General features: G+C 41.7%; 1 protein-coding gene across 4 annotated transcripts in view; it reads left to right on the top strand.

The window, feature by feature from the left end:
- The first annotated feature begins 13,801 nt into the window (after window positions 1-13,801).
- Window positions 13,802-27,310, top strand: part of LOC139130991 (sodium- and chloride-dependent glycine transporter 2-like) — a 31,271-nt gene continuing 17,762 nt past the window's right edge. The window contains exons 1-2 of one of the 4 annotated variants that reach the window (XM_070696876.1): window positions 13,802-14,328; window positions 23,210-23,423. In XM_070696876.1, coding sequence (XP_070552977.1) covers window positions 14,296-14,328; window positions 23,210-23,423 — 247 coding nt within the window. In that variant the 5' untranslated portion in view covers window positions 13,802-14,295. Of the gene's footprint in view, window positions 14,329-19,563; window positions 19,729-23,209; window positions 23,424-27,310 lie in introns of those variants that run through there. The other 3 variants (XM_070696878.1, XM_070696879.1, XM_070696877.1) reach the window with 3 other exon arrangements.

Raw genomic sequence — 27,310 nt, 5'->3', positions numbered from 1 at the left:
TGCTGACTTCAAGATATTTGAAATGTCTATTATTGTGTAAAAAAATTGACGATGAGACAGACAGACAGACAGACAGACAGAAAAACACATACACATGTGTCTGTGTGTGAGTACACACACATACACATACATAATGCCCGCAACAGACTTTATAAGTTCCGAATTAGGCTTACCCGGGGCCCAGGCGTGGGGCTACAACTGTATAATTTTTGCAGCTAGACGATAGCGTAGACGTTCTACCATTGTCAAGATACTCTGCTATTTCCGATCGTATTTTCTACAGAACTATAAAAAAAAACAAAACAAAACTGTCAATTCGACCAGAAAAATAATTACGATTTGAAATCGTCGAATTAATCAGAAATTAACACCGCTGAAATAATTCAATGATCGAATTAATGGAGAGAACCATAATGAAATTTACCATAATGAAATTCACGCGAGACATGTTCTTTATATGGAGACTGCTTCAAAGCATGGACAGTGACATCTTTAGAGGTCGACAAATTTAAGTTCGTCTTTCAGTCGATGAGTAAGTTGACATTGTATGCCGGCCTTTGGAAATATATCATTATATAATGGTATAGTATTGACAGGTAGGTAAGACTGGGACTGAAAACCCGGTAAACCGCTACACCTGATATTCTACTTATCTTGTGAAATTGGTTCGCTGTGGTGCTAAGCGCCTCCGTTGTACAATTGTCGTATTACATCCTCTGATAGCGAAACTTACTGTACAATGAAAGTCTATAGGTTACAACTTACAGACGTAGGTGAGTACCACTATATTGTCTGGTATAGTTATCTGGTAGAAAAAGTAGATTCAAGTTGCCGAATATTTACGTATCTTACTGTACAATGAAAGTCTATAGGTTACAACTTACAGACGTAGGTGAGTACCACTATATTGTCTGGTATAGTTATCTGGTAGAAAAAAGTAGATTCAAGTTGCCGAATATTTACGTATCTGCAGATAAATAACTGTATTACTTACGAATCTGAAAGTGCTAGCAAACATAGCGTTGAAGGTGGACTTGACTCTCTCATGTACTCGAAGGCTGTGTGGCGAAAAAGTGACACGCTATTATGAAACAAAATTGAGGGCTTTAGGCCCGCAGTGTGACAGATAGGGAATGTTCAGGCGCAGCACTGGATGTGTTATATATCTCGCACATGGCAAAGTTGGTCGAACTCACGGTAGTAAACTAGTAGTCCAAATAATACATTTGGCAGTGCGCTCTTACCCCAGCCATATGGCTATTTCTAAACAATGTGATGACTATTTACTGAAAATCTGACAGAATAAATCTCATACTTGAAAATCGTCTCTCTCGTGTGGTTTTATTTCATCTACACAGCCACAAGCAACACAGTGACAGTGCATGGAAGAAGTTTGAAGCAGTAATTTCGTATAGAACTGTGCAACAACAATAAATCGTTTTCTTGCCATATAAAGTGAAATCTAACGTTTATACAACTAACAAACAGGGAGACAAAAAGGTACACCATCCTCCGTGTCCCCTCTTTTTATCGTCCTGAATGGGAAGAGATTTGGTATGAGGCCGAACAAAAAATGTACTGTTCCGATTACCCGACATACCCTATTTTTTACCTGCCGACCCTAAACTTTTTAGAGCTACGCTAACACGGAAATAAAATAAGAAAGAAAATAAAACCGTAAAATCACGCGTTCGTTACTTGGTATTTGATTTTTGCTTGAACGAGGATGTCTTTTATGCTTTTTTCCCTTTTATATGTATGGTACATTTTTCTGGAAATCTTGTGGCCAGTATTTGACCGCCCTGAACCCCTGAAAATGCATATTTAGAAATAAAAATATTTTTGAAAAAAATTCCGGCAGATTATTTTTTTGGCCTGACAGCTGATGACCAACATGAGACAATCATTCCCTAGTTTTGTTGTTTCGTTTCAGGGGATTACCGTTACTTTCGAGCCAAAAAATCTCCTGACTCTATGGGAATCTTTCAGCTTCCATGGAAACATGTGTGTCCCTGAAATTAACGTATAGCATACCTGCATCGCTAATTCCCTTCCACTCACTAGGTTTTCCCTCTACCAACTTACCGCCAGGAAACCTTCCCGCTTCCACTCTCTCCATTACAATAAAATGTTCCCACAACCCTTTCCAACTGTAAATGTTAAATCTCCTTCGCTCAAATCTCAGAAAATAAAGAATCATGCTCCCGACCCTCCCTCTGCAGGGCTTTGTACCAATTGCCCGCTTAATAACGAAAGAATTAATTTCCTCACGCTTGCCAACCCATCTACATCTTGGCTACATCGATAGACAGTGACACTGAAGACCCTCCAATGTCTATGCTACATTCTAAATGAATATCCTTGTTCATAATATGTTGTCAATATGGTTTCAATGATCATAACTTTCATGCAGGAAACGATCTAGTCGCGCTTTTTGGTTTAGTTTAACCGTCGCTTTAAAGAAAGTGGAAATCAATCGCCTTTGTCACTTTTCTCAATATCTATTTCCGACATGCATTACGCAAACTTTCTAGAATTTTTTATTGCGAGGTGTACAAGATCACTGTCTCCCTCGAACATCAACTGATCTGATGAAATAGATTTTCAAGCGCCCAACAAACTAGCAGGGGTCGTTGCCCGGTGTTTTGAATATGTGCAGCCCTTACTGTAAAGCTTTACAAACACAATAAAAATATTTTGATATGGTGTATCTTCCATCTGTTTTCATCTTTGTAGTTCATTATGCAAATTCTATGCAGTATATCAGAATCAACCAATGAAATAAGTTCATGAAATTTGTGTTGCACAGCTGGTTTTAAAAAGAAAAGAGAAAAGAGCGGGTGCCGTCTCGGCTTTGCCGGCAAAGGTTAACCGGCTCGGTGGGCGAATTTTGGCAACTCGTACCTGTCAGTACACCGTTGCAAAAATTTCGCCCTCCATCCTGGTTCACGCCGAGACTATATATAGCTGACAACCCCTGCTCGAACAGGGTTGAAGGGAACTGCGAGAAAGCACGGTCTTTTGCCGTGCTTTGGCGGCTTTAGCTTCGGCATTGCCGGTAGTATACACTTTGGCCCGTAAGTCGTCGTTTCCCGTGCGAGAAACAATGACATGTGCCAGCAGGAATGTACGGAGACTGCAGGAGGCTAGGCGGTAGAGACAATAAGGGCCCCGACCGGGCCCGTGGGCTCCCGCAGGAGAGTAGGGGAGAGGCTTGAGCATTAACTTGTCGTCTTGAACCAAGGGGCAGTACAGGAGCATGAGGAGAGCACGGTGATGGCCGAAAGCTCAGCGGGAGAGGTACGTCGGCTCACGGCAGGCGCCCGAGATGCCCGACATAGGCGGCCAATATTTTTTGCCGTCAGTGCAGTCTCGGCTTTACCGGTTGAAGGGTAATTCAGGCCCGTGCGCCGAATTTTGCGTCTCGTACCTGTCTGTACACCCCTGCAAAAATTTTGCCCTCTATTCTGGTTTACACCGAGACTATAAGAGAGGGTGTCGTCTCGGCTTTGCCGGCGGAAAGCTATCTGGCCCGGCGAGCCGATGTTGGCGTCCCGTACCTGTCAGTACACCCTTGCAAAAATTTCGCCCTCCATCCTAGTTTATATCGAAACTATATATAGGAGACAGTGACGTCTCGGCTTTGCCGGAGGGAGGCTAAGCCGGCCCAGTGGGCGGATTATTGCGCCCCGTACGTGTCAGTACACCCTTGCAAAAATTTCGCCCTCCATCCTGGTTCACGCCGAGACTATATATAGGGGAGTACCTTTGCTTGAAAAGGGTTAAAGGGAACTGAGAGAAAGCACGGTCTTTTGCTGTGCTTTGGCGGCTTTAGTGTCGGCATTGCCGGTACGGTACACTTTTGCCTCATAATAATCGTCTCCCCTGCAAGAAAACTGCGAGAAACTGGCGATCTCTTGCAGCTTCAGAGGCAGCTTCATGCTGCATTCGGTTTTGACTGGCGGTCGACAAATAGCTTTTGCAAGAAAATAATGCCCTCTCCGGGGACAGTGCGAAAACCTGGCGGTCTCTTGCAGCTTCAGCTGCTGTGTCTGTCGGTCTTGCTTGGCGGGTTGACAAATAGCTTTTGCCCGCAAATAATCATGTCCCTTCCGGGGACAGTGCGAAAACCTGGCGGTCTCTTGCAGCTTCATGCTGTGCTTGTCGGTATTACCTGACGGGTTGACAAATAGCTTATGCCCGCAAAAAAATGTCCTCTCCGGGGACAATGCGAAAAATCTGGCGGTCTCTTCCAGCTTCACGCTGTGCTTGTCGATGTCGGTTTTGCCTGACGGGTTGACAAAAAGCTTATACCCGCAAAAAATGTCCTCTCCGGGGACAGTGCGAAAACCTGGCGGTCTCTTGCAGCTCCATGCTGTGCTTGTCGGTATTGCCTGGCGGGTTGACAAATAGCTTTTGCCCGCAAATAATCATGTCCCCTCGGGGAACAGAACGAAAACCTGGCGGTCTCTTGCAGCTTCATGCTGTGCTTGTCGGTATTGCCTGGCGGGTTGACAAATAGCTTTTGCCAGCAAAAAATGTCCTCTCCGGGGACAGTGCGAAAACCTGGCGGTCTCTTGCAGCTTCATGCTGTGCTTGTCGATGTCGATATTGCCTGGCGGGTTGACAAATAGCTTTTGCCCGCAAATAATCATGTCCCCTCGTGGAACAGAACGAAAACCTGGCGGTCTCTTGCAGCTTCAAGCTGTAATGTCGGTCTTGCTTGGCGGGTTGACAAATAGCTTTTGCCCGCAAATAATCATGTCTCTTCCGGGGACAGTGCGAAAACCTCGCGGTCTCTTGCAGCTTCATGCTGTGCTTGTCGATATTGCCTGGCGGGTTGACAAATAGCTTATGCCAGCAAAAAATGTCCTCTCCGGGGACAGTGCGAAAATCTGGCGGTCTCTTGCAGCTTCATGCTGTGCTGTCGATGTCGGTTTTGCCTGGCGGGTTGACAAATAACTTTTGCCCGCAAATAATCATGTCCCTTCCGGGAACAGTGCGAAAACCTGGCGGTCTCTTGCAGCTTGATGCTGTGCTGTGGATGTCGGTTTTGCCTGGCGGGTTGACAAATAACTTCTGCCCGCAAATAATCATGTCCCTTCCGGGGACAGAACGGAAACCTGGCGGTCTCTTGCAGCTTCAAGCTGTGCTTGTCGATATTGCCTAGCGGGTTGACAAATAGCTTTTGCCCGCAAATAATAATGTCCTTTCCATTTTTTTTCATTTTTTTTTCATTTTATTAATCTCGAACCAACAGGTTGCCCCAATAACAGGTTCGTTTGAAAATAAAAATATAATACAAAAACGAAAAATATATAACAGTTACAACGTAAACAAACAGACAGGAGAATTCACATAAGAAATAACCAAAAAACAGCAACACAGCGAAAGACACACAGAAAAACATAGAGATAAAAGTAATCATTCAGAAAAAGGATCTTACATAATCCATGACGAAAATTACTTAAGTTATTAAAAATATCTAAATTTTGCTTGTTACAGATAGAATTAAAATATGTCTGAGATCGTGATAAAAATGAGTGTTTCAAGATATTCGTACGTGCTGACACTGGTCTAAAAAGAACAGCACGACGCAATGTAAAAGCAGGAACGTTAAAATGAATCTGTGCAAGGACATCTGGTACACTATAAACTGAGTGAAGGATTTTATAAAGAAAAAGAGTGTCTAAAAATTTTCGCCTGTTCTCCAATGTGGGAAGGCGAAATTCATAACATAGGTTACTATACAGAGCCCTTGAGTAAGCCATCGATGAACGGAAACAAAGATACTTGATAAATTTTATTTGGACTCTTTCTAATTTCCTTATTAAATATAATTGATGAGGGGACCAGATGGGTGAGCAGTATTCAACGTGGCTTCTGACGTAGGAGACATACAATGTTTTTAAAACTTTGATGCTATTAAAATATTTACAAGAACGCTTGATAAATCCAAGCATTTTAAAAGCCTTTGAAACAACATGGTTAATGTGCATACTCCAGTTAAGTTTACTTGTTAAAAATACACCAAGGTCTTTTACAAAGTTGGTGCGAGTCAAGATAGTTTGCTTAGCACATCTGTAAGGAAATATTTTGACGTTTTTTTTCAAAGTGAATGAAATACATGAACATTTTTTAACATTTAATGACAACTTCCATTTGCTCGTCCACTTCACAACCTGGTTGATATCTTGTTGTAGTTTGATGCAATCGGACATATCAGTAATGGCCATAAATAACTTGGAATCGTCAGCATACAAAGATAAATTTGCATGGTTCATGCATTCAGACATGTCATTGATATAAAGTACAAAGAGGAGCGGACCCAAAATAGACCCTTGGGGTACACCTGATGTGACATGTCCCCATGATGACAGTTCCCCGTCAAAAGCTACCCTTTGTAAACGACATTGAAGATATGTGGAAAGCCAGGTTAACAGATTACCACCTATACCATATGACTGAAGTTTATGAATTAATAAAGTGTGGTCGACCGAGTCAAAAGCTTTTGAAAAATCCAAGTAAATAGAGTCAACCTGCCCTCCTTTGTCCATCACTGTGCTGATATAATTAATATAAGATATCAGATTTGTCGTGGTCGAACGGCCGCTGACAAACCCATGTTGGCTTTCACATATGACAGATTTAACATGATTAACAAGATTATTGTACACTACTTTCTCAAAAATCTTACTGAATAAGGGCAAAAGTGAGATTGGTCTGTAATTTCCAACCTCAGTTCGGTCCCCAGCTTTAAAAATAGGGACAACGTTTGCACGCTTGAAAATAGCTGGAAAAACATAATTCATAATTCCTGAAATGCCATCAGGACCACACGCTTTCGTCGGCTCGATCTCTTTCAATGCAGCTAGTAATTGATCAGCTGATATGTCGAAAGTGTTAAGAACATTGCAAGAGTACTGATTACATTCTGGTAAATCTGTCACATTATCTTTAGTAAAAATGGATTGAAAATAATGGTTAAAAAGTTCAGAAATATCTTTTGAATTTTCAGCCAAAGTCCTCTTATAATTAACAGTAGAGGGTGATGACCTAGTATTATGCTTACTATTAACGAAAGACCAAAAACGTTTACTATTTGCGCTGATTGAATTTTGCAGTTCAAGTAAGTGGTCTTCGTAAATAGAATTACGTAGTAATTTAAATTCAGCACGCTTACGCGAGAAACGAGAATAGTCTGCAGGATTCAATGAAGCCCGGTATTTTTTGCGAGCTTGCTCTTTTTCCTTGAGTAAACAAATCAAGTCCTGCGTATACCACGTTGGGAATTTTCTTTTCTTGATTCGTACCTTAGGAACACTGTCATTTATAGCTGCAAACAAGATGTCGTAGAAAAGTTCAGTACATTCATCAATGGTATCAGCAGAGTCGAGAATACTCCAGGGACAGTGCGAAAACCTGGCGGTCTCTTGCAGCCCGTCCGGGGAAACTGCGAGAAAGTACATTTCGAGGACTGCCACCAGGCGTTGTCATTATGTGATTTCTGCCCGTGCTCTGAATGTCAAAGTGAAGAAATTCAATGAAGCGCCGTTAACGGCGGGAGTAACTACTACTCTCCGTAGATAGCCAAATGCCTCGTCATCTTTTGATCCTTCGATGTCGGCTCTTCCTATCATTGCGAAGCAGAATTCGCCAAGCGTTGGATTGTTCGGCCCCGGTCCCACCTTGTCTTGTTGGGGAGAGGCTATGATGAAAAGTTTACACGGAGACCGAGACTAAGATCGAGCTTGTTTGAGTTCGGGCACCGCGGTGTGGCTGAAGGGAGAGGTGCATCAGCGCCTAGAGATGGTGCCGTCTCGGCTTCGTCCGTGGGACGGTGATCGGGCCCAATAGGCCGATTTAGGCGTCCCGTAAAAGACAAAACACCCTTGCAAAAAGGGGAGTACCCTTTGCTTGAAAAGGGTTTAAGGGAAACTATGTGACAGAGTACGGGTTTTTGCGGTGCATAGCGGCTATGGCGTCGGCCCTGCCGATACGGCACACTGTTGCCCCAAAGCTGTGGTCTCCCCTGCGTTGGATCTTTGTAGATACGTGAGAGAGTAGGTTGCTCTTTTCCTACTCACGCACCTTGTTGAGCAATGACTCTAGTCCGACTCTGTTGAAGGTCTTCGGGCCGCCGGTGAAATACCACTACTCTGATAGTTTTTTCACTTATCCGGTAAGACGGGGAGCGGGAGAGGCGAAGCCCGCTCCGGCGACAGTGCCAGGCGGGCAGCTTGACTGGGGCGGTAATCTGTCAAACGGCAACGCAGGTGTCCTAAGGCGAGCTCGTTGGGGATAGAATCCCACCATGGAGGAAATGGCAAAAGCATACAGACCGCGAAAACGCGGCTTATCGTCCTTTCGAGGTTGAGGGTTTCAAGCAACAGGTGTCAGAAAGTTACCACATGGGTAAATAGATTGTGGCGGCCAAGTGTTAATAGCTACGTCACTTTTTGATCCTTCTATGTCGGCTCTTCCAATCATTGCGAAGCAAAATTCGCCAAGCGTTGGATTGTTCACCCACTAACAGGCAACGTGAGTCGGGTTTAGACCGTCGTGAGACAGGGTAGTTTTACTCTATTGATGAGACCGTCGTTGCTACCGTGATTCTGCTCAGTGTACCGCAGATTCAGACACTTGATCTTTAAGTGTTTGGCCGAGAGGCCAAGGGTGCAGAGGCTTTACCCTCTTGGGGCTTACGACTGAACGCCTCTAAGTCGGAACCTGCCTGGTGCACGACGACCCGATGGCCGGCCGCGCCTTCCCCGCCGAACCCGGCCGGATCGTTTGGCGAGACAAATGTCACCGTGGAAGGTGCGCCAAATTACTTGCAGACGACTTGGGTGTGGATCGGGGAGTATCGTACTTAGCAAAGCAGTCTCTTCGCTGCGATCTACTGAAAGTTAGCCTCAACGACCCGCCGATTTGCCCGCAGCGGACGGACAATTTCGGCCTCGGTCCGACCAGGTCTTGTCGGGGAGAGTCTATGATGAAAACTTTACACGGAGACCGAGACGACCATCGAGTTTGCTTAGTGCGGGCATCACAAGGTGACCGAATGGAGAGATGAGTCGGCGCCCGGCTGTGCACCATTGGCTTGTGCCGGGGAGAGGCAAGAGTAAAAACTTATCTTTTGTCGGAAAACCCAGACAGGGTAAAGTTGCAGAGTACGGGCATCGCGGGATGCCCTGCGGAGGTGCTTCGGCGGCCGGCAAAGTGATCCCTACCCCCCGCAATTACACTTCTCCAGGCTTATTAGCTGCGGGTGGGTAAGCTTTAATTGTGAGAATTTTTTTGCCCTTTCCGTCACATTATAGGACAACCAAACTCTCGTGACGTATTACCGGGATAATTGCTTTGAAAATTAACAAAAGTCCGACACAGAAAGGTCGAAGGTCAAGGTCAGACCGGATCAACCTGACATCAGTATTTAGCCATGTCGGACTTGTACTCGAGTTTTCAATTTCTTAAATTATTTGCACGCATGATGTAGAATAGAAAAAGATTTGCTCATCGAAAATAATCATAATCATACCCATCCATAATCCGATAACACTAGGTTAAAATTGGTAACACATAGTCGATTGTTATAAACATAGACACAAAGCGGCAGAGAGTAAGGCACCGGTACACACAACAAATTTCAAATTCATGAATAATATTCTACCATCGCCTGACGCAATGTATGCACAACATGGGCCGCATCCTAGATTCGGTGATTTGGTCGGGTACGCCTCTTTAGAAAATCGATTAAATATGCACGAAGCTGGTCGGTTCTAAAACTTTTCCCCAGTTTCAGATTGAGGAATAGTTGGAGTATTCAAAACCAAGTCGGTTGTAGTAAAATTATGCGCTTAGGAGCACAGTGGGCCCCTAAACATCTATCCGGACTGAACCCCTGAAAACAAAAGTCGGCCTTTTCAGAAGCGGTGATATAGCATCGGTTGCAAGTAGATTTTCACCTTTCCGACACGTTAGGACATACATCCAAACTTTCACAGCATGTTACCAGGATAAATACTTCGGAAATTAATAAAAGTCCCACCCGAAAAGCTCAAAGGTCAAGGTGAAGCTACGCGGCCCGACATCGGTAGGGGGCAATGTCCATCGGACCCGTAATTATTAAAACATTTGTAATTCTTGCGTTTTGTCGGGGAACGACACGAATGTTAAGTTGCAAAGTATAGTTTTTACCCTTTTTGATACGTTAGGACATCCAAACTTTCACAGCATGTTACCGGGTGATTACCTTGGAAATTAATTAAAAGCCGACCCGAAAAACCGAAGTGTCAATACTCTAAAGCGGTAGTAATCAATTTGTTGAAGAAATAAAGCAGAATCTTCGAATTAAAAATATCGATCACCGATCGCGTACCAGCGATCACAATACAGGTATCACGACTTAAACTTCTTCCTTGCAGAATTACCTACATTTCCGGCGCTTAAATGCTGCTATAGCAGTTTCATCCAGAGTATCTATCGACTGACGAAATACCGAGATAACGGAGGTATTGTCGCCATGCCGACTAGACCACGCCTAAACTCAAATAGCAAATCGGAAAATGGCAAATTGAAAATAAGCCAATTCCCACTTGCAGTTTTGAAAGGTGAACACCACACTGCACAGAGTTACACTAACATAAATGAAAATAGGCACTTTTCAAAGATAACTAGCATTTACAATGACGTTTGTATATGAAATACTGACTGGCCGCAAAGTACCGTCCTCACAAGGGTTTTTACCAATTTCTCATAATTTCACCAGCGTTGAAAACTTGTTCATTTCGAAAAGGACCAAAAAGCGCTTCATCAACGTAAAGAAACGTTTCAAGATTGACTATTAGCCTAATTTTTATTTTCTATTTGAATGAATAAGTTGGAATATCGACTGGCCGCCATGTGCCACGGATTTAAACTTAAGCTCCATAAGCTGCATCTTTGGCTATTTTTTCAGAACTTTTGTTTTGTGGTTTCCCTACACTTTCTGCATTGAATCCCTAAACTGTAATTTAATACCAAGTATTTAGCAAATCAACACAACCTATATTAGTACAATCTCCATTGTTATTGTTGAAAATTGTATTCAAGTCCGGACAAGATTTCATTTGTAAACAATAAACAATGATCTTTACACACATACAAGCTGTGTTGACAAAAAGAATACTCGAAATTTCAGCATGACAAACGGTATAGGGTCAGACAAGGTAGTTGATATACAAAAACAGAATACTGAAAAACTTGCCTCAAGTTATAGCTTATGTCCTTTTAAATAACTTACGAATTTGAAAGTGCTAGCAAAAGTGTTATTATATTATCCCCACTGTCTTATATACCGATTGCTCACACCTTCACTTCATCTTTTTTTAAAAAACTTAACTACTCTCGTTTACGATGATGTTTGTATACGCATTACACTCGAAAATCTTCGTTTCGAGTGTCCAGTGCTTTAAAGGCCCAATAGCTATATCTTTTAGCATTATTTTTGTGATTTTACTTCCAAACTAAAACAAGTTCGTGGGAATTAGTCATTGAGGGGTGTTTGTACAAGTATAAGGGACTGCATGTGCAATTTTGTGCAAGATAAATAATAAACGTTTGCCCAAACATAAAATGGCGCCCTCATGCAAATAAAGCAAGAACACTGTATTCGTGCATATATGCATTGGAATCTTCACAGAAACAACAGAGTAGTCCAATATAATGCAAAGTGCTGAATGTTTTCTGGGACATCATATACTTTGTTTTGTTTGTAATATTACCCGTTTTTAAAAATGGCGGGAAATCAAAATAACAATTAAAATTTAAATTTACTTGTCGAATTTTTCAGTAGTAAAAGACTATATCTCTTAAATTTGTAGAATTTAAAGAAAACCAGAGAAAAAAGAAAACCTTTTTAAGGTCAACAAATCTCAAGAGTTACAGCTACAGGGGCTTTAAGTAATATATCGGCAGTCACGATGAAAAGAATGGACGCAATAATTTGACCCCCGTTTGGTGAGAGGGGTACCGTCGTTTTGTTATAACCTTTTCGGAATGAGTAGCCATGTTATGAAAACGGGCTGATAGACTAATTATCTTTCGAGAACGTTTTAATGAAAAACATAAAAAGGTGTCCTTATTCCATTTTACATTTAACTGTGAGCTTAAAGGAAAATCGTTACCCATGTCTATTATTCTAAAATTGGTCAGTTTTCCCTTTTCTTTATACTATGATAATACTTACTACTGTTAACAACGATCTGATGCAGATGGATAATAAAATGAGTGGATTATTGACGAGAGCCATACTTGTTGCTTGTTGTGTGTTTTTACGCTGGTTGGCGAATCAGTCGGACTTTGTTCAAAACCAACCTGATTAAAATCCGATGTAGAGATGGGCCGGTCTTTTACGCTATCGAAGTACAGCCTTTTTTCTGCGCTCCTTCGCTCACATGATCCGAGTGAGGGCAGTACCGCAGAAAAAAAAAAACTCGTCCCGGATGTTTCCGGCGGTGGTCTCATTGCGTTTGCAACGTCATACTTCCAACCTAGAACACTAAATGTTGTTAGTGGAATCTTTGTATCAACAGAGGAATCACCGATGTTAACAGCCGAGATAAAAACAAAAACAAAAACAAAAAAACAAAAACAAAACAAAAACAAAAGAAACCAAAATAAAACCAAAATAAAAACTTTAGGCTGTGATTCTTCGCACAACTTTACATACACAGTGGCTAATGCTACCATCAGACACTGTGTTTATCTTGATTTTCTTAGGAGAGGAGAGAGTTCAGCATAATTATGGGGCCTATATCTAGCAAATGAAGACATGGCCCACACAAACCATTCCATGTAATAAGTTCCAGTAGGAAATTTTCAGCAAGCTTTATTTTAACATCATCTATTTCAAATACAAGCCCTAAATAGGCAGCGGTCACTGTTGACCGTCAAATCGCACGTATTAACGTTCCTTGCATTTGTGTTCAAACATAGCTGACATGTATTAACAGCCATATCATCTATACGTACATGCAGGACTTCACTGTTTGCGGCTTGCAACAAGTTTATTTTTTCTTCTTTAAGAAAATGCACTCTCTCAGCCCACTACCTTACTGGCGATGTGCGATAATTTTGCGAGCTTAGTGCAATTTATATCGGCCCTGCTGTTGTAACTTTTACTTTTATCTCGGTCACAAAGCATTCATTTTATGTAGAACATCATTTTAAATGTCTCCTCATTGAATTGACCTCATGTCGTTCTGGGTCACGGCCACTGCTTAGAGAGTATGCATCCACTAACTCTCAGAGGCATCCACCGTCGCTCTCTCTCCACGTGTGCGATCATGCTCCCCTCCGGATGAATTCCTTGCAACCTAAACTATACCGGCTTCGACTGAGGTAACTTTTGACCGGTGCGTTGCTGTTATTGCGATCCCAACCGATCTTTAAATAGACGATACGTACTCAAATTAAGACGAGACGAGACGAGACGGGACGAGAGGTAATTAAAAGAGTAATGGATAACGCTTTCTCGACTACCTTTTACTCTTGACTGTCTGGCCCCCTGTCTTTGTTCAGAAACCAAAAGTCAACCTTTCAGCGTTGGACATTGTGCCCTCAAAGGCGAGAATAGCATCACGGTTTGAAGAGGGTCGTACTTAACCGGCGACAGATGTACCGTTCTCGATTATGGTCTAATTTATGACTGGCAATAAATGGAAGTGCAAGAAAGTCATATACGGTCAAAAACCTCAACCGAGCAGATATGGAAAACACATTTAAAAAATGTTCGTTTTATACTACAAAACGACGGACCCCATTTTATTATACTCCATCTCAGATCCAAAAAATACATGTTGGCACGCAATGCGTTTTTCACTTTCTTGGGCAGACGATCAGCAACGGGAAAGCCACGTTAAAGAACCTCCAAATAATAAGTGCAAAAATGCCACCTTTCTAGTGTACGTCTGTATGCTTATAAAATATGATATACACAACGAGAAAGACCACGCCGCAGAAAGTTTTGATGTGATGGAGATGGATTTTATGACGTATTTCACCCTTTGATCAGGCCACATTTATAGTATCGGGTTACGCTGAAGTAGCTATTGCCGCGTCCTTCGCACGGGTCGCCTTCTTCTCGTTGCTGTTGGTTTCGTCAGTTTGGTTACTCAAGTCGACGTGGAGCATTGCTCAGCTGACTACATCACTGTTACACCAGGACTGTTCCATCTCATTGTGGAGACTTGACGCGGACAGCTCTGGGACGTTCTGTTCGTTGAAAACAAAAGTTGTTGGCTCAAGTGTAAAATGGAAGCGGAGGCGAATTCATACAAGACAGAGGTAAAACGACATTTTTCTTTTACAGACGTTTCAGAAAGAGAAGTGCCCTGGAGTTGTTTTAGCGCAACGGCCGTCACTGGACTGAACACCCATGGAGGGGCCTTGCTATATGCTTTCTTTAACACGCTTTCTTCCTGACAGCGTGCCATAGATTGGCAAGGACGGCGAGTTCCCCAACATTCATTACATGTCTACCAGTTAACCTCGCTGATGTCATACACGGTGCTGGTATTATTTGGGCGACACTTATGCAGTCGCCCCTGTGCCCCTCATAAACTAAAAATGGAGACCCGCGTAGTCCTGGTGAACGCATGTAAGACCTCTTGTAAAAGGGCCTTCTTCAAGTTGTCTTGCAACGTGCGCTACAGGGTTAGAGTTCACGAGTATATAGGGCTTTCCAGGTCCGGTAAATTCACTATGGTTATTTCGACATCTACTTCTAGAATGCCGGATCTGGAAGGAGTGAAATTCCATCGACTTCAGACGACGACCGGTGATGAAGCCGTGCCCTTAATTTATGAAAACCACTTATCTCGACAAGAGAATCAGACCAGGAGAAATGATTGCCGACATAATAAATATCAGCATGAAGGAGTTACACAAATGATTCGAATATTGTCAGAAATTGTTGTTCTGGACAATTTAGGGCGATGACTTTGAGATGGTGACAGGCAATAGCGTTATCGTTGGTAAAGCGTCAGTGAATGGAAGTGCCTAAGCTATTTGATTTTACGGTCTCTGTTTCAAGTTGAACCGGGTTTCTCAGTACAGACGAAAGCATATTACGTCATTATTTTTCTTCTATTTGCATGCTTTACACGTCACTGCGAGAAATCTGCGATCGAATCATTACAATCATCATGCATTTAATTTTATCATTGAAACTATTTCATTGATGTGTCTCTCTGAAGAGTTACGAAGGGTGAACAGTCCAGTGCGTGCAGCTATGAAACCGCTACATCTCTTATGATGGCAGCCCGTCCATTTGGCGACCGTGGCCTCTCCGTAGTCGCTTTTCCCAAATTTTTAAAATTGCTGAAACGCATCTTGAATACGGGGGGAAAAACTTGTAATTTACACCTCATTTTGCTCCATAGAATCGACAATTCACAGTATATGCCGGCGGTACACGATGTAGGGCGTGGAATTTAAGATCGCATCGTCTGAAATTACCCCTCCCATTCACCATCTGAAAAGAACACATCTATTTCGGCCCATCTAGCCGGCAAAGGTCAAGCCGACCTGACCTCGGCATGAGTGATGGCATCGCAAGATGGCTCACTCTAAACGGTTCAACCTTTTAACAGGCGAGAAGACGAGACAATCTGGGTAGGAAACGCATTATGCCGAGAAAAAGGGGCTCCAAAAGCAATTTAGTTGTTTTTCACTAGGGTGGGCTCGGGTGGACAGGAATATGTGTGTCACGTAGTACGTGCGACGCCCGGTGTGGCTCACTCGGCTGGATGTAATCTTCCTCCGTGTTCCCATGACCATGTCACTCCGAGTGGAAAACACCGCAGTAAAATGTGCCACTGCGGGGATCTCTGCACTTACATTGTAGTGCTGATGCAAGGTGACAAATGCAAGGGGCGTCTTTGACCCGTGGCTCACAGATGGGAAAAATACCCACTGGCCATCTCGCGAATCGTGTACTAGGAAAGTGGGTTTGACTCTTACTAGTAAATGCATGGCTGACATGGCGTCGAAAACGCCCAGGTATTACGGCATCTCGGCAGTATGAACAACTCGGACGGACAACGCCTCAGATCTGATTGCATCATCAACATTCTGATACCAAATTGATCATTCGATAATCTATGCAATAAACTACATAATAAGCTTATGCGTTTAAATCATGTTTTACAACATTTACATTGCTTAACTAAAAAAAAGATAGGAAGAGGGTAAAAGAAGGGCCGACAGCTGGATAATGACGATCATGTAGACTGAAAACAGCACTGGCTTATCAACAGCACTGGCTTATCAACAGCACTGGCTTATCAACTTCCTTGCTTTGTTGACGACGAAACCTCTTCTGAACGTAGGGTCAGAAGTTTTGATCTTTGCATACAGCACGGAAGGATACAAACCATGCTCTTGTGCATGTCACCAAGGAGGTCGTTTTAATATTTCGAAGATAACTCGGAGGCAGATTCCGAGCCTTCAGCGCCCTACATTCACAAAGCAAGTGTTTCTCCCCCTTAGTGAGACTGAGTGGGGTTGTCAGCCAAGCTTTACGTAATTGGGCCAAGTGATTGATTTATATTTACTACACCATACCGGTTATGAGAGGGAAGACGGCGACTCATTAACTGTCTCTCGTAGGCAGTTACGGGAAATTTGGAACGAGATAAATCAGACAAGTTCAGAACTATACACAATGAAATGAAAGTTTTATGCCTCGTTGCGACGTCTTGGCATTTTAAAGTTTGTGAGGCAAACAATTCTTTAGAAGCCTATGTGTGTGGCACTCGTCACCTTCGTTACTGAAACGTTTTTGTACCGGCAGTTGTTGAAGACAAGAAAGTTCATCGGGACAAGGGAATATTGCCCCGGTGGCTCTCAGATTTTACCTTTAATTAGTAGTAGACCACAGTGGAATGCGGAGGGTTTAGGGTCTGACGATGACCCAATTTCTCGATTTCTATTAGCAGAACAGGTACTTTTGCAATTTTACATTGCGATCACTCCTCCATCACTGAACTTGAAACCGCTTTCCGGATTGGGTTCTTGGGGAAGATCTTGTGCGTTCAATCCACATTCCAGAACAATCTTACATAATACAAGTTTTCTTGGAGCCCCGGAGTTCATGCATGAAAGACAATAGCATCCCTATCATTACAAGAGCATGCCAGCCCAGACATTAGAGGAGGGAGAAAAATAAAGAACAGCCGCGTTTGCATTTGTATTCATGACCTGTAAACACTGTCGAATTCACAATAATGTTATCAAGCACCCTAAGATTGCCGGCGAGAAATCGTACATGTGGCTGAGTGTACACGATACATTTCGTATCTCTAACGCTCCGTGTTTCTGAAACAATCGAACAATATATGTGTTTTCTATTTTGCCGTATTCTTCGTCATACGCCAAGCCACCTCGCAATAGCTGTTTACGTGGCAAAAACTTGACGGTAAACAACTTGTAGGCGGTCATCCGGTTTCCACTGGTCTCTCTTCAAGTTTCTGCCCAAGGTCTCGTCAAGCTTCCAGGGAGATCGCACAACGGTTGCGGTTACGCATCCGCGGTATTTCTAAACGTGCCTTTGGTCTATGAAGTCCGCATTGAAAAACGGTGAATAAATTTAACCACAACTTGATTGTTCGTGTCTCGTAACAGCTGAGAAGTAAAGTGCAAATGAGATCAAAAGCGGTTTTGCCCTCTGCTCGACTGTACGGTCATCAGACCACGCTGATTCTTGATAGACGCCCCAGGTCGTACTTCATGCTTTAAAAAGCAGCTAATTGGGCAAACTCTTCAACGGCACCAAGAGTGTGTGGGAAAAGTGCAGTTGGCTGAAACCGATGTCTCAGCAATCTAACAAGTGAAACCAGTAGCTTTGTCATTGTAAGATGCCAGATTATAACATGCTGCTGAAAGTAAGCTGTTCCGGTCACAGTACAAACTACAAACTATAAACCTAGAACGCCTGTTTGTTTGATGGCATTGAGATATCTGTAACCTCACAGGCAGTTCAGTCTGTTCATATTTATCTTCACACGATCTGAATTTATGGGCTTTCGCTTTGTTGCCAAAATAAAGACAAAATTGCAGGCTGAAAACGTGACGGTTGCTGGTTCCATGCCCAGTGTTGTTGCACGTCAATAAACTTCCCAGCCAGCGGTCGTAAATGCCGGCTAACCGAACGTAAACAAGCTAGTCACCTGATAGCAAGCGATTGATGATATAAGCGCCAAGGAGGTGGATACGCTGGGCCTAACCTTCTCATTGGCGCGAGCAAGGTCGACTCTTTCCTGGTTACGAAAGATCTCTGTCGGAATCTCCTGTTAAGGTAGTATGCGCCTCGAAAGTGAATGACTTAAAACTTTTGCTAAAACTTCCCTCAATGAAACTTTCAAGAAATTTATCAAATCAAAAATAAAAAACAGGAGTCAGTGTGTAAAGTTTGGTACTAGAGAAAGAAATTACCTCACATTTACAGATATTTGAAATTCAAAATGGCCGCCATTCCTGTGTTAACTCTATGGGGAAAATATAATATTCTATTTTCAAAATGCTAAGATGGTAAAATCTTATTACACCAAGAGCTGTAAAATGATCCCCACAAGTGGTATACCAGAAATGCACTGAAAAAAATTGAGAGCCAAAATATGTGCCCCCGAGACGCACTCTACCTTAATGATCAGGTACGAACACATTGTAAAATGTATATCACCGATAGTCACAGACGAATGTACACAGTACGCTACAGCTGAATGATGCCATCAGACTTGCAAATATATATATATATATATATATATATATATATATATATATATATATATATATATATATATATATATATATATATATATATATATATATATATATATCACATTATTTGAAGTACAAAGTGATAATATTTTTAATTAAGTTTCATGCGTACGCGTCCCACAATCTTCAGACAGACAGAAAAAATATATCAGACACACAGAGAAATATATAGGATAATCAGTGTATAAATCAGTTTATATATATATATATATATATATATATATATATATATATATATATATATATATATATATAGCGTGTGTTGTATGAATCCTTTGAAGATGTTCCCCATATATATATACATACATACATATGTGTATGTGTCTGCTTGTCTGTGTGTTTGCTTTGATTAGATAAAAGGAATGTCTGTTACACAAAATATCACATATCGTAAAAGGTCATTTCCAAAAGTATGTTTCAATATTGTCCGACATGACAGCTTTGACTTCTTTGCAATTCAGCACTAACGATTTGACATAAATGTCAATACGACCTTTTGATTATATCCGGTCCGTGTTGTTTGCCTCACACAAGATATTTGGGTTTGTGTGGAGTCGCTCTTTTGGCCAGAATAATACTTCCCTGCTGATTCTAGCCTTGGTGCATACGTACCCGAAACAAATCTGTTCGTTTGTCTGTCTCGGCAGCGCGAAGGCCATGCCACTTTTATCCCGTTGGTTCAAAACATCCCAGCTTGTAATTATATTGCTTCCGTTTTGCATACCCAGGTAAACAGACAGTAGTACCATAGTATTCGGAGACTGCGCACTGCGCTCAAGCGATTCTCTCCAGGGCAATATTCAGTCGATGACGAGCGGCGCGAGCGAAATGTCTCAAGAGGAACTCATAAACATTTGAGCAAAGTGCGTTGTTTATTGCATGATGGCACAACCTCTACTTTCTGTGGTAAGCTGTTTGTTATAACAACTTCTCTAGTGTTTAGAGGGATCCGTCCCCGGGGACTTGAAGAGTGTGGAATCCTGCACTCTGAACGGACCATGGGTAATGGTTTTGAAAGTGTCTGCTTATACGTATCTTGCGGCCATACGTTACTGGCCCGGGAACCTATGTAGGTGAAAGTTACAGGTTTGTATTGTGTGTGTGCGCTGCTAATAGGTAGCGTGGACTCCATCATCTGTTTTTGGCGTACAGGTTCACGATTGATTTAACAGGACTAGCTATAAATAACTAGAGGTGAACATCTTCAAAGGATTCATACAACACACGCTCATGTCCGGAACTGCAGCGTGCATATGCACGCCTTGCGTCATCCTTTGTGCGCTTTCATTACGGTAATTGGCTCGTCTCCAACACGTACGGCCCAAACTTCATTGACACATGCTGTGTCGTTTTTTTAAAGGACCAGTTCAGCTTCACAAATTGCGGATTCACAGTGGCGGGTCTAGTTGCAGCCGTTACCTGTTAATCGGCTCAGCTTCAAAATATAACGTATGATTTATCGGCTCAGTTATACAGATTTTGCCCAATACCCATGGGCGAAGGGCGCTAATCACAGTAATAGATAGCATATCATTTTCCATATAAATGAAATATGAAACTCCAGGCCCATTAACTTCTTTTTAATTCACAGATGCAAACATCAAGGAAAAGTCTAATGGATTATACAATATATATATATATATATATATATATATATATATATATATATATATATATATATATAATATATATTTGTATATATATATATATATATATATATATATATATATATATATTTAACATACACACAAACACACACATATACACAAACTATACGTACGTACATAAATAATTTCATTTAATCATGAAATGAAGTACATATTAGCTCTAAAGCCGACGTAATTACATATTCTCGTTTATCACTGGCCAGCATCTTTCATTTATTCCATTTATCCATCCAGATTCTCTTTCAATATCCAGTTCTCATTTTCGTGAGATGGAAGCCACTTAGCGTCGGAAGCATAGATTAATGTTCCGATTATTTATTATAAATGGCGATGACTGTCAAACGCTTAATGCTGCAGTCTGGTACCGTTATCTGCCAGCCGCCTGTCATTAACATCGGACGCACGTGCTAATCGAGGCTGACGGTGAACCCTGGGCAGCAGCGCTGGACACTCCGTCCTAAGGCGTGTACACAAACAACAGTAGCAACGTGAAACCAGGGGATATTTACACAGGAAAGCGGTAGTGGCGGCAAAGTCCCGTAACGAGAAACAGTTTGTGGATTATGTATACCGATTTTCAGATGCACCAGTCACGTGATCCACATGACCACTACACACACTTCCTTTGAATTGTCGCAGTGACTATTCATTTGTTGTGTTGGTTGGTCCGAAAGTAACAGCTTTAGACAATGGTTAGGCTGCTATAGTGTATATACACAGACCCGACTGTCTACTAGACATGTTGATGACTTTACATCCGTCCAACTTTACCTAACACTGGCGTATTTTTACTCATATAGACTTTGTCCACATTCCCACGAGATCACCAAAATAATGTCTGCTTGCCAATGCTTTCTGTTTCTTGTCAAACATCGGGTTAATCTACATACGTACACATGCACCAGGCCTCCCAAAATAATCTGATACCACGAGCAATGAATAGCTATTCAGTAATAATGACGATAAGAAAGGCTTTCTCATTGAATATCGGAGCTTGTTCAAGAAAGTTTTCTTACATCTCAACCCTGTTAAAGTGTGACGTCTTATGCATGCGATAATTTGCTTAAAAAGCTTCTTTCGCTGCAATGATCGAATAGAGAGTTCGCAAAACAGAGAGCCACATATATGGCTCTGCCAATGGACATTCTTTAGAAATTGACAAGTGAAAGTCAATTACATATGTTCAATTTCAAGCCATTACAAGCAGAATTCATCAATAATTGCGGCGATGATTTTCTTACTATTTTGCAACAGTTATCTGTGTCGCATATGCTGTGGTTTTATCCACGTGGACTACAAGAATGAAAGTTTGTACGGTACGCTTAATTGATGTATGAAAATATACTGTCACTGAAACATGAGATTTAATTGCATCCCCATTTTTTAAGTCTCACAGAAATACACGATAAACAAAGGCTGTGCCGATATTGCGGATGTTTATAACATTTTTCAAATCACAGATTTTTTTCGGTGACCCTGTTGTCCTCTTATTTTTAAGTGTGGTGTACAAGGACTCTGCAACGGTTTATATGACCGACACCCGATACAAACGAAATAGAGCATTTTTGCCTCACAGAGCATTCTAATTTGCTCTGGATAAGAGACAGCTAAGCATGCCCAAAGATCTGTTATTAATTGCTTATCATTATAGTTAATTGTAGCTTGTGTAATTAGTCTTTCCCATTTTGGAACAATGAAAAAATCCAATTATGATGATAAAATTATAGTGAAATATTTTAATTGGTGTCAAACTGAGGCATTTATAACTAAACATTATGCAAATATCTCCGATGTATTCAGTTTCACAAAACCATACGTCATTGGATCACGTGATATTCTGTTATTTTCCGCGTACACTCTCACCTTTCTTTGCGCTAACTCGATAGCTGCCAGTTTTATCTGCTACCGTTTATCAGCCAGCCTTTGTCGTTGTTGTTTCCCGTTGCTACGATTACTTGACATGCTGCAGTGATGTTCAGGCGATAAGGTGACACCGACATACTGTGTATCTTGATCTCACAAAGAGACTTTTGAATGCTTCTATGCTACACACAATCTCAGCATTGCGATCGAACAAAGCTGAAATTTAAGGTAGTTCGAGCCTCGAAAATGAAAGACTTAAACTTTTGCTGAAACTTTCCCCAAGAAAACGTCCAAAATCAGAATAAAAATCAGAGCTCACCGTGCAAATTTTCGGCACTAGAGAAACAACTTACCCAAAATTTACCGATATTTGAAATTCAAAATGGCCGTCATCTCTGTGTTATCTCTCTAGGGGAAATGAAATTCCCTATTTTCACAAATAAAAACCCCACAAGTGGTAGGTCAAAAGAATATTGTAAAAGTTTGAGAGTCCAAATATATGCTCTCGAAGCGCATTTTACCTATATACTTTCAGTTATATTTCCACTGCCAGATGAAACCTTTGAATGTAATGTTTACTCTATACGTTTTATCTTTTTGATGCCCCACAGTTATTTTTAGTCGTTCCTCCCTAATCTCCATTCCAACTTGCAATATCCCATTTTTAGAAAAGTTATCTGTGAGAGGGTCATGGAATGAGATAACATTGTTCAGTGGTGTTGTCTGGCTAACTCTGCATTTCTGTACCCATTTTTGTTAGATAAGCTTAATTAAAACCTCTGACAAAAGTACCACATGTGATAGATAGATATTATGTGTAAAGCTAATTGAATTATTTTCTCCGTTTGTTATTTCAGAAGGATGAACTCAAAACCAAGCAGGATGAACTCAAAACCAAGCAGGACATCGAACTGCGTGAACGAGGGCAAGCTGAGGGTGAGACGGAAGATGAAAACGTTGAAAGGGGAAACTGGTCTCGCAAGGCCGAGTTCATTCTCTCTTGTCTAGGTTACGCCGTCGGCCTTGGAAACCTCTGGCGATTTCCTTATCTGTGTTTCAGCAATGGAGGAGGTGAGCGTTCATACGCAGTCTTTTTCTGCTTTGTATTGCTATCTTGCTAGGGTATTTAAACAACGGTTCTCCTGCGATTTGCGTCCAGGTAGCTACTGTAGTTTGCCCAGCGAAATGATTTCTTCCCGGGGATTTCTTTTGCATTTGATTCAGATGACCTTTGCTCGGATAATTGCTTCTGCGCGTGCGCGTGTCCTAGTTCCAAAATTGTTGCCGTACGCGCGAAGAAAAGTGTCCTTTCCGATGAATCTTGTTATTGTAATGTCATTATACCCTTAAATTTACCGAATTGTAATAGTTTTTAAACTAGAAGTTTGCATTACTTTGCAAACCTCGTGAGCAGTGCATATTGACTATTTGCCAAGACAGTTCTGTTTCAGAGACAGTTCAAAGTACTCTATGGAGGGGAAAAGACGATCGTGTCAACATGATCTCAATGAAATTACCCGTTCAAACTTGTGAAAATATTCACGTTTCACTCTGACGTATATGAGCAACGCTCACAGCCTTATGTCAAATTTGACAATCAAATGCTAACGAGTTTTACTGTCCCTTTCTCTTAAACCAAATGCATTGGGTAATAAATTTAGTGTTTAAATCATCAAACAGATTACTCCATGGCAATATTAGGGAAAATAAAGATTAAGATGAACAGGTGGCTCTTTCCTCCGCAACGTAATATCCGACATGATGAAATAGGCTTCCTACAATCCTGACGATCAACGCGCATGCCCGGCAATAACAATGAAAACTCGAGCTATCTTATCAGGTGCCTGCCAGGCAGAAGATAAAGCTATGTGCTGGAAAATTGAAACGCAGCATTGATCTGCCCGCTCGGTGATGGCGCCTGGATATTCTTTCAGCGTAGAAAAATGACACGGAGATGCAAAAGCGAGGATCACGGGAGCGATACAGAAGTTGTTTTATGTGTAATGCTGATAGGATTAGGGTCAGGGTGTGTAAGTTCGTGTTCTCTTCACTCTGAAACGTAAACAGGCATCAATCCCTTCACCTCAGCCTCCCTCATATAGAGCCATTCATACTGTAACCTTGTGATCAACAGGGTCAAACTAATTACAAATTAGGGACTGGTCAGTTTCTTCGGCCTGGGGGGAGGGGGGTGGATTATTTTTTGCCGACGTCAAAAAGTGGCTGACCCCCCTATTCCAAATTTTGAAAACAGGGTGACCCCCCCCGCACGCGACAACTGTAATATGTAATAATATAAATACTGTAATATATATATATATATATATATATATATATATATATATATATATATATATATATATATATATTATATATATATATATATATTATATATTTTACATACATTTATATTTTAACAGTCATTCTGTGTTTTAATGAAATTGTTGACATGTCAGTTGTAAGATAGGAATTTCAAAGTGTCAATCTTAAAGTTTGAAGACAGTACATTTTGAATGAGCTGTGAATGTATTTTACACTTTCTATGCTTAACCAGATGTCCTGAACTGTTGTACAGAAATGGATGTCAATCATTAATATCAAACAGGAAAAAGCAGTAAATCAAAAACTTTGATGGGTGTTAAGACTTGCCAGCCATCCAATTAAATCTCCTGAGGAACCATAGAGAGGCATTTTAGCCAAATCTCGGATGTGTGCAGAGTCTGAGATGACCATTTCTTGTAACATTGATATTTGTGCATGTTGCTTTCTCATACTGAATTCTCATAGAGAGAACAGAAAAGTATCAGAAATTTGTCATGCTTTTCATATGAAATGCAGATTTCATAATAGTACACTTTCACTTAGCAAACATCAAGATATCTCTGGCGTATATCTCTGATTTATTAAAGTATGGCGCTCGAAGGGCGCAGAGAAAAATATTAAACATCCTGATATCTCTGATATATATGTCCTGTATATTAAAGTAATGCACAGCAAGGGTGTGCTGAAAAATGTCTGATATATTAAAGTAATGCGCTCGAAGAGCATGCTGAAAAATATTGAACATACATATATCTCTGATATATGTATGCCTGATATGTTAAAGTTGGGCCTGCTGAAAAAAAATGTCTGATTATTAAAGTTACGCGCCCAAAGGGCGCGCCGAAAAATGCAACTGGATGAAATTTGTGGCTGGCACGATGCATTTTAGGCAATGATGAGCCTGTGTCGAAATTCAAAAACACACTGACCCCCCTATTGGGCATTTCAAAAACATGGTGACCCCCCTATCACCAAAGTCAAAAACAGGGGGACCCCCCATGAATCCACCGGCCCCCCAGGCCGAAGAAACTACCAGTCCCTTAAATGTGTGTAGGTTGGTAGTCGACCATTGTGACATTCTGGTGGCTGGTTTCATAGCATCCTGAAAATGCCAATAAATATTGTTATCGACCGACGATATCTTTATCTACTCTCGCAAGTGTCACATAATGTTACGGTTGACTGGGCACATCTCATTGATTTTCTTTGAGCAGACGAATTCCTAAATTTCTTGTTCTAATGTTTTGCAATAAAAGGGTGAGGTAGAAATCAATCTTGAGAAATATATCATGGCGCCTGTTTACACTCCCATTGCATGTACGCTGAAAGTGTGTTTATTTCATCGCGAGTTGTCATGAGCTGCCGGGAAGTGCCACCTTTGACCCTTGCGACCCGAACTTTTAACAAACCTACAAACTTGTGAAAGGGACCGCTTGGAGCTAAGCAAACATCTGGCGAGGATATGTCTTTGTACATGACTGGGCAGTATTTACACGGCCTTTTTGTGTTAAATGAGCCACTATTACACATGCGACAAAAGACACAGATCTCTGCTCATCCGGGGACCGGTTTTAATTGGGAAGAGCTATTTAGTTAAACTACCCCCGATGATGCGTCGCTGATGTTGACGTGCGTGATCGATGTATGCGTTCTTTGTGACAGCTGCTCCTTAAAAAGTGAATGTACATAAAAGATCACCCTCGTTGAGTGTTCTATTAATCAGAGCAGTCTCGCTCTGCGGAGCCCCTAATCCGCGCAACGGTCGCAACCACAAACCAACCACAACAAGATCAAATGGTATCACTCAGCCGACGCCCGTTACGTATCACAAATATCCGCCCTCTCGTAATTGATCCGCAATCGGACATGTCAAGGTTTTGGGCCTAAAGTGACCTTAGACGACCTTAGATTATGTGAACGACTCATGTTCCTTTCTGGTATTAAAAGCGTAGCATATACCATTTCAAGGGAGGGGTGTCGGGTGTACCGTGTGACATGTCCCTCACTTTGCTGGTTTGTTTTTGCCTGAGGGTTGTGGCGCCCTCTTAATTTGACCTCATTTTGCAGCATATTATGTTACGCTGAACTTTTCAAGTACAAATCTAAGAATCCTGAGGACAGGATCAAAACAGATTTAGACCACGCCACGTCAATCAATGACCGTCTGACACCAACCGCACGACGATACCACGCTTCCGCTCCTTCAAGGATGTAATGGCCCATCTCCAAGCTTGTTAGATAATACTGATACCTTCAGAATCTGCAAAACTTCATTTTCTTACGGAGGGGGGGGGGGGCGGTCGTCTGACACTCGCATTGTTCGTGGTCAACATTCCTCCAGTACACTGTTGATTTCTACAAGGTATTTACTAGTAATGGAAACAGAAGAGCATCAATTTATAGCCTACAAAGCCCTGAACTGCGCTGTCGCGAAATGTCTACAGTGGTGCATACGCTTTCAGAACAATCAAGTACTTGTATCCCTGTGTATTCAGCCAGAACAGATAATGTATCTTCTTTGTGTGAAGGACAAGAGAAGTAAATGCGAGCAGTCTTGCTGGGAGAGATTTTTAGGGGACCAGGCCAAAATTCAAAGTGCCCCTTGATATATTGGGCTTCCGTCACAATAAAATCTG

This window comes from Ptychodera flava, chromosome 4 (assembly GCF_041260155.1).
Source record: "Ptychodera flava strain L36383 chromosome 4, AS_Pfla_20210202, whole genome shotgun sequence".
In the NCBI taxonomy this organism is placed as follows: Eukaryota; Metazoa; Hemichordata; class Enteropneusta; family Ptychoderidae; genus Ptychodera; species Ptychodera flava.
Note: the sequence above shows the minus strand (reverse complement) of the source record. Positions and strands in the feature narration are given on the sequence as shown.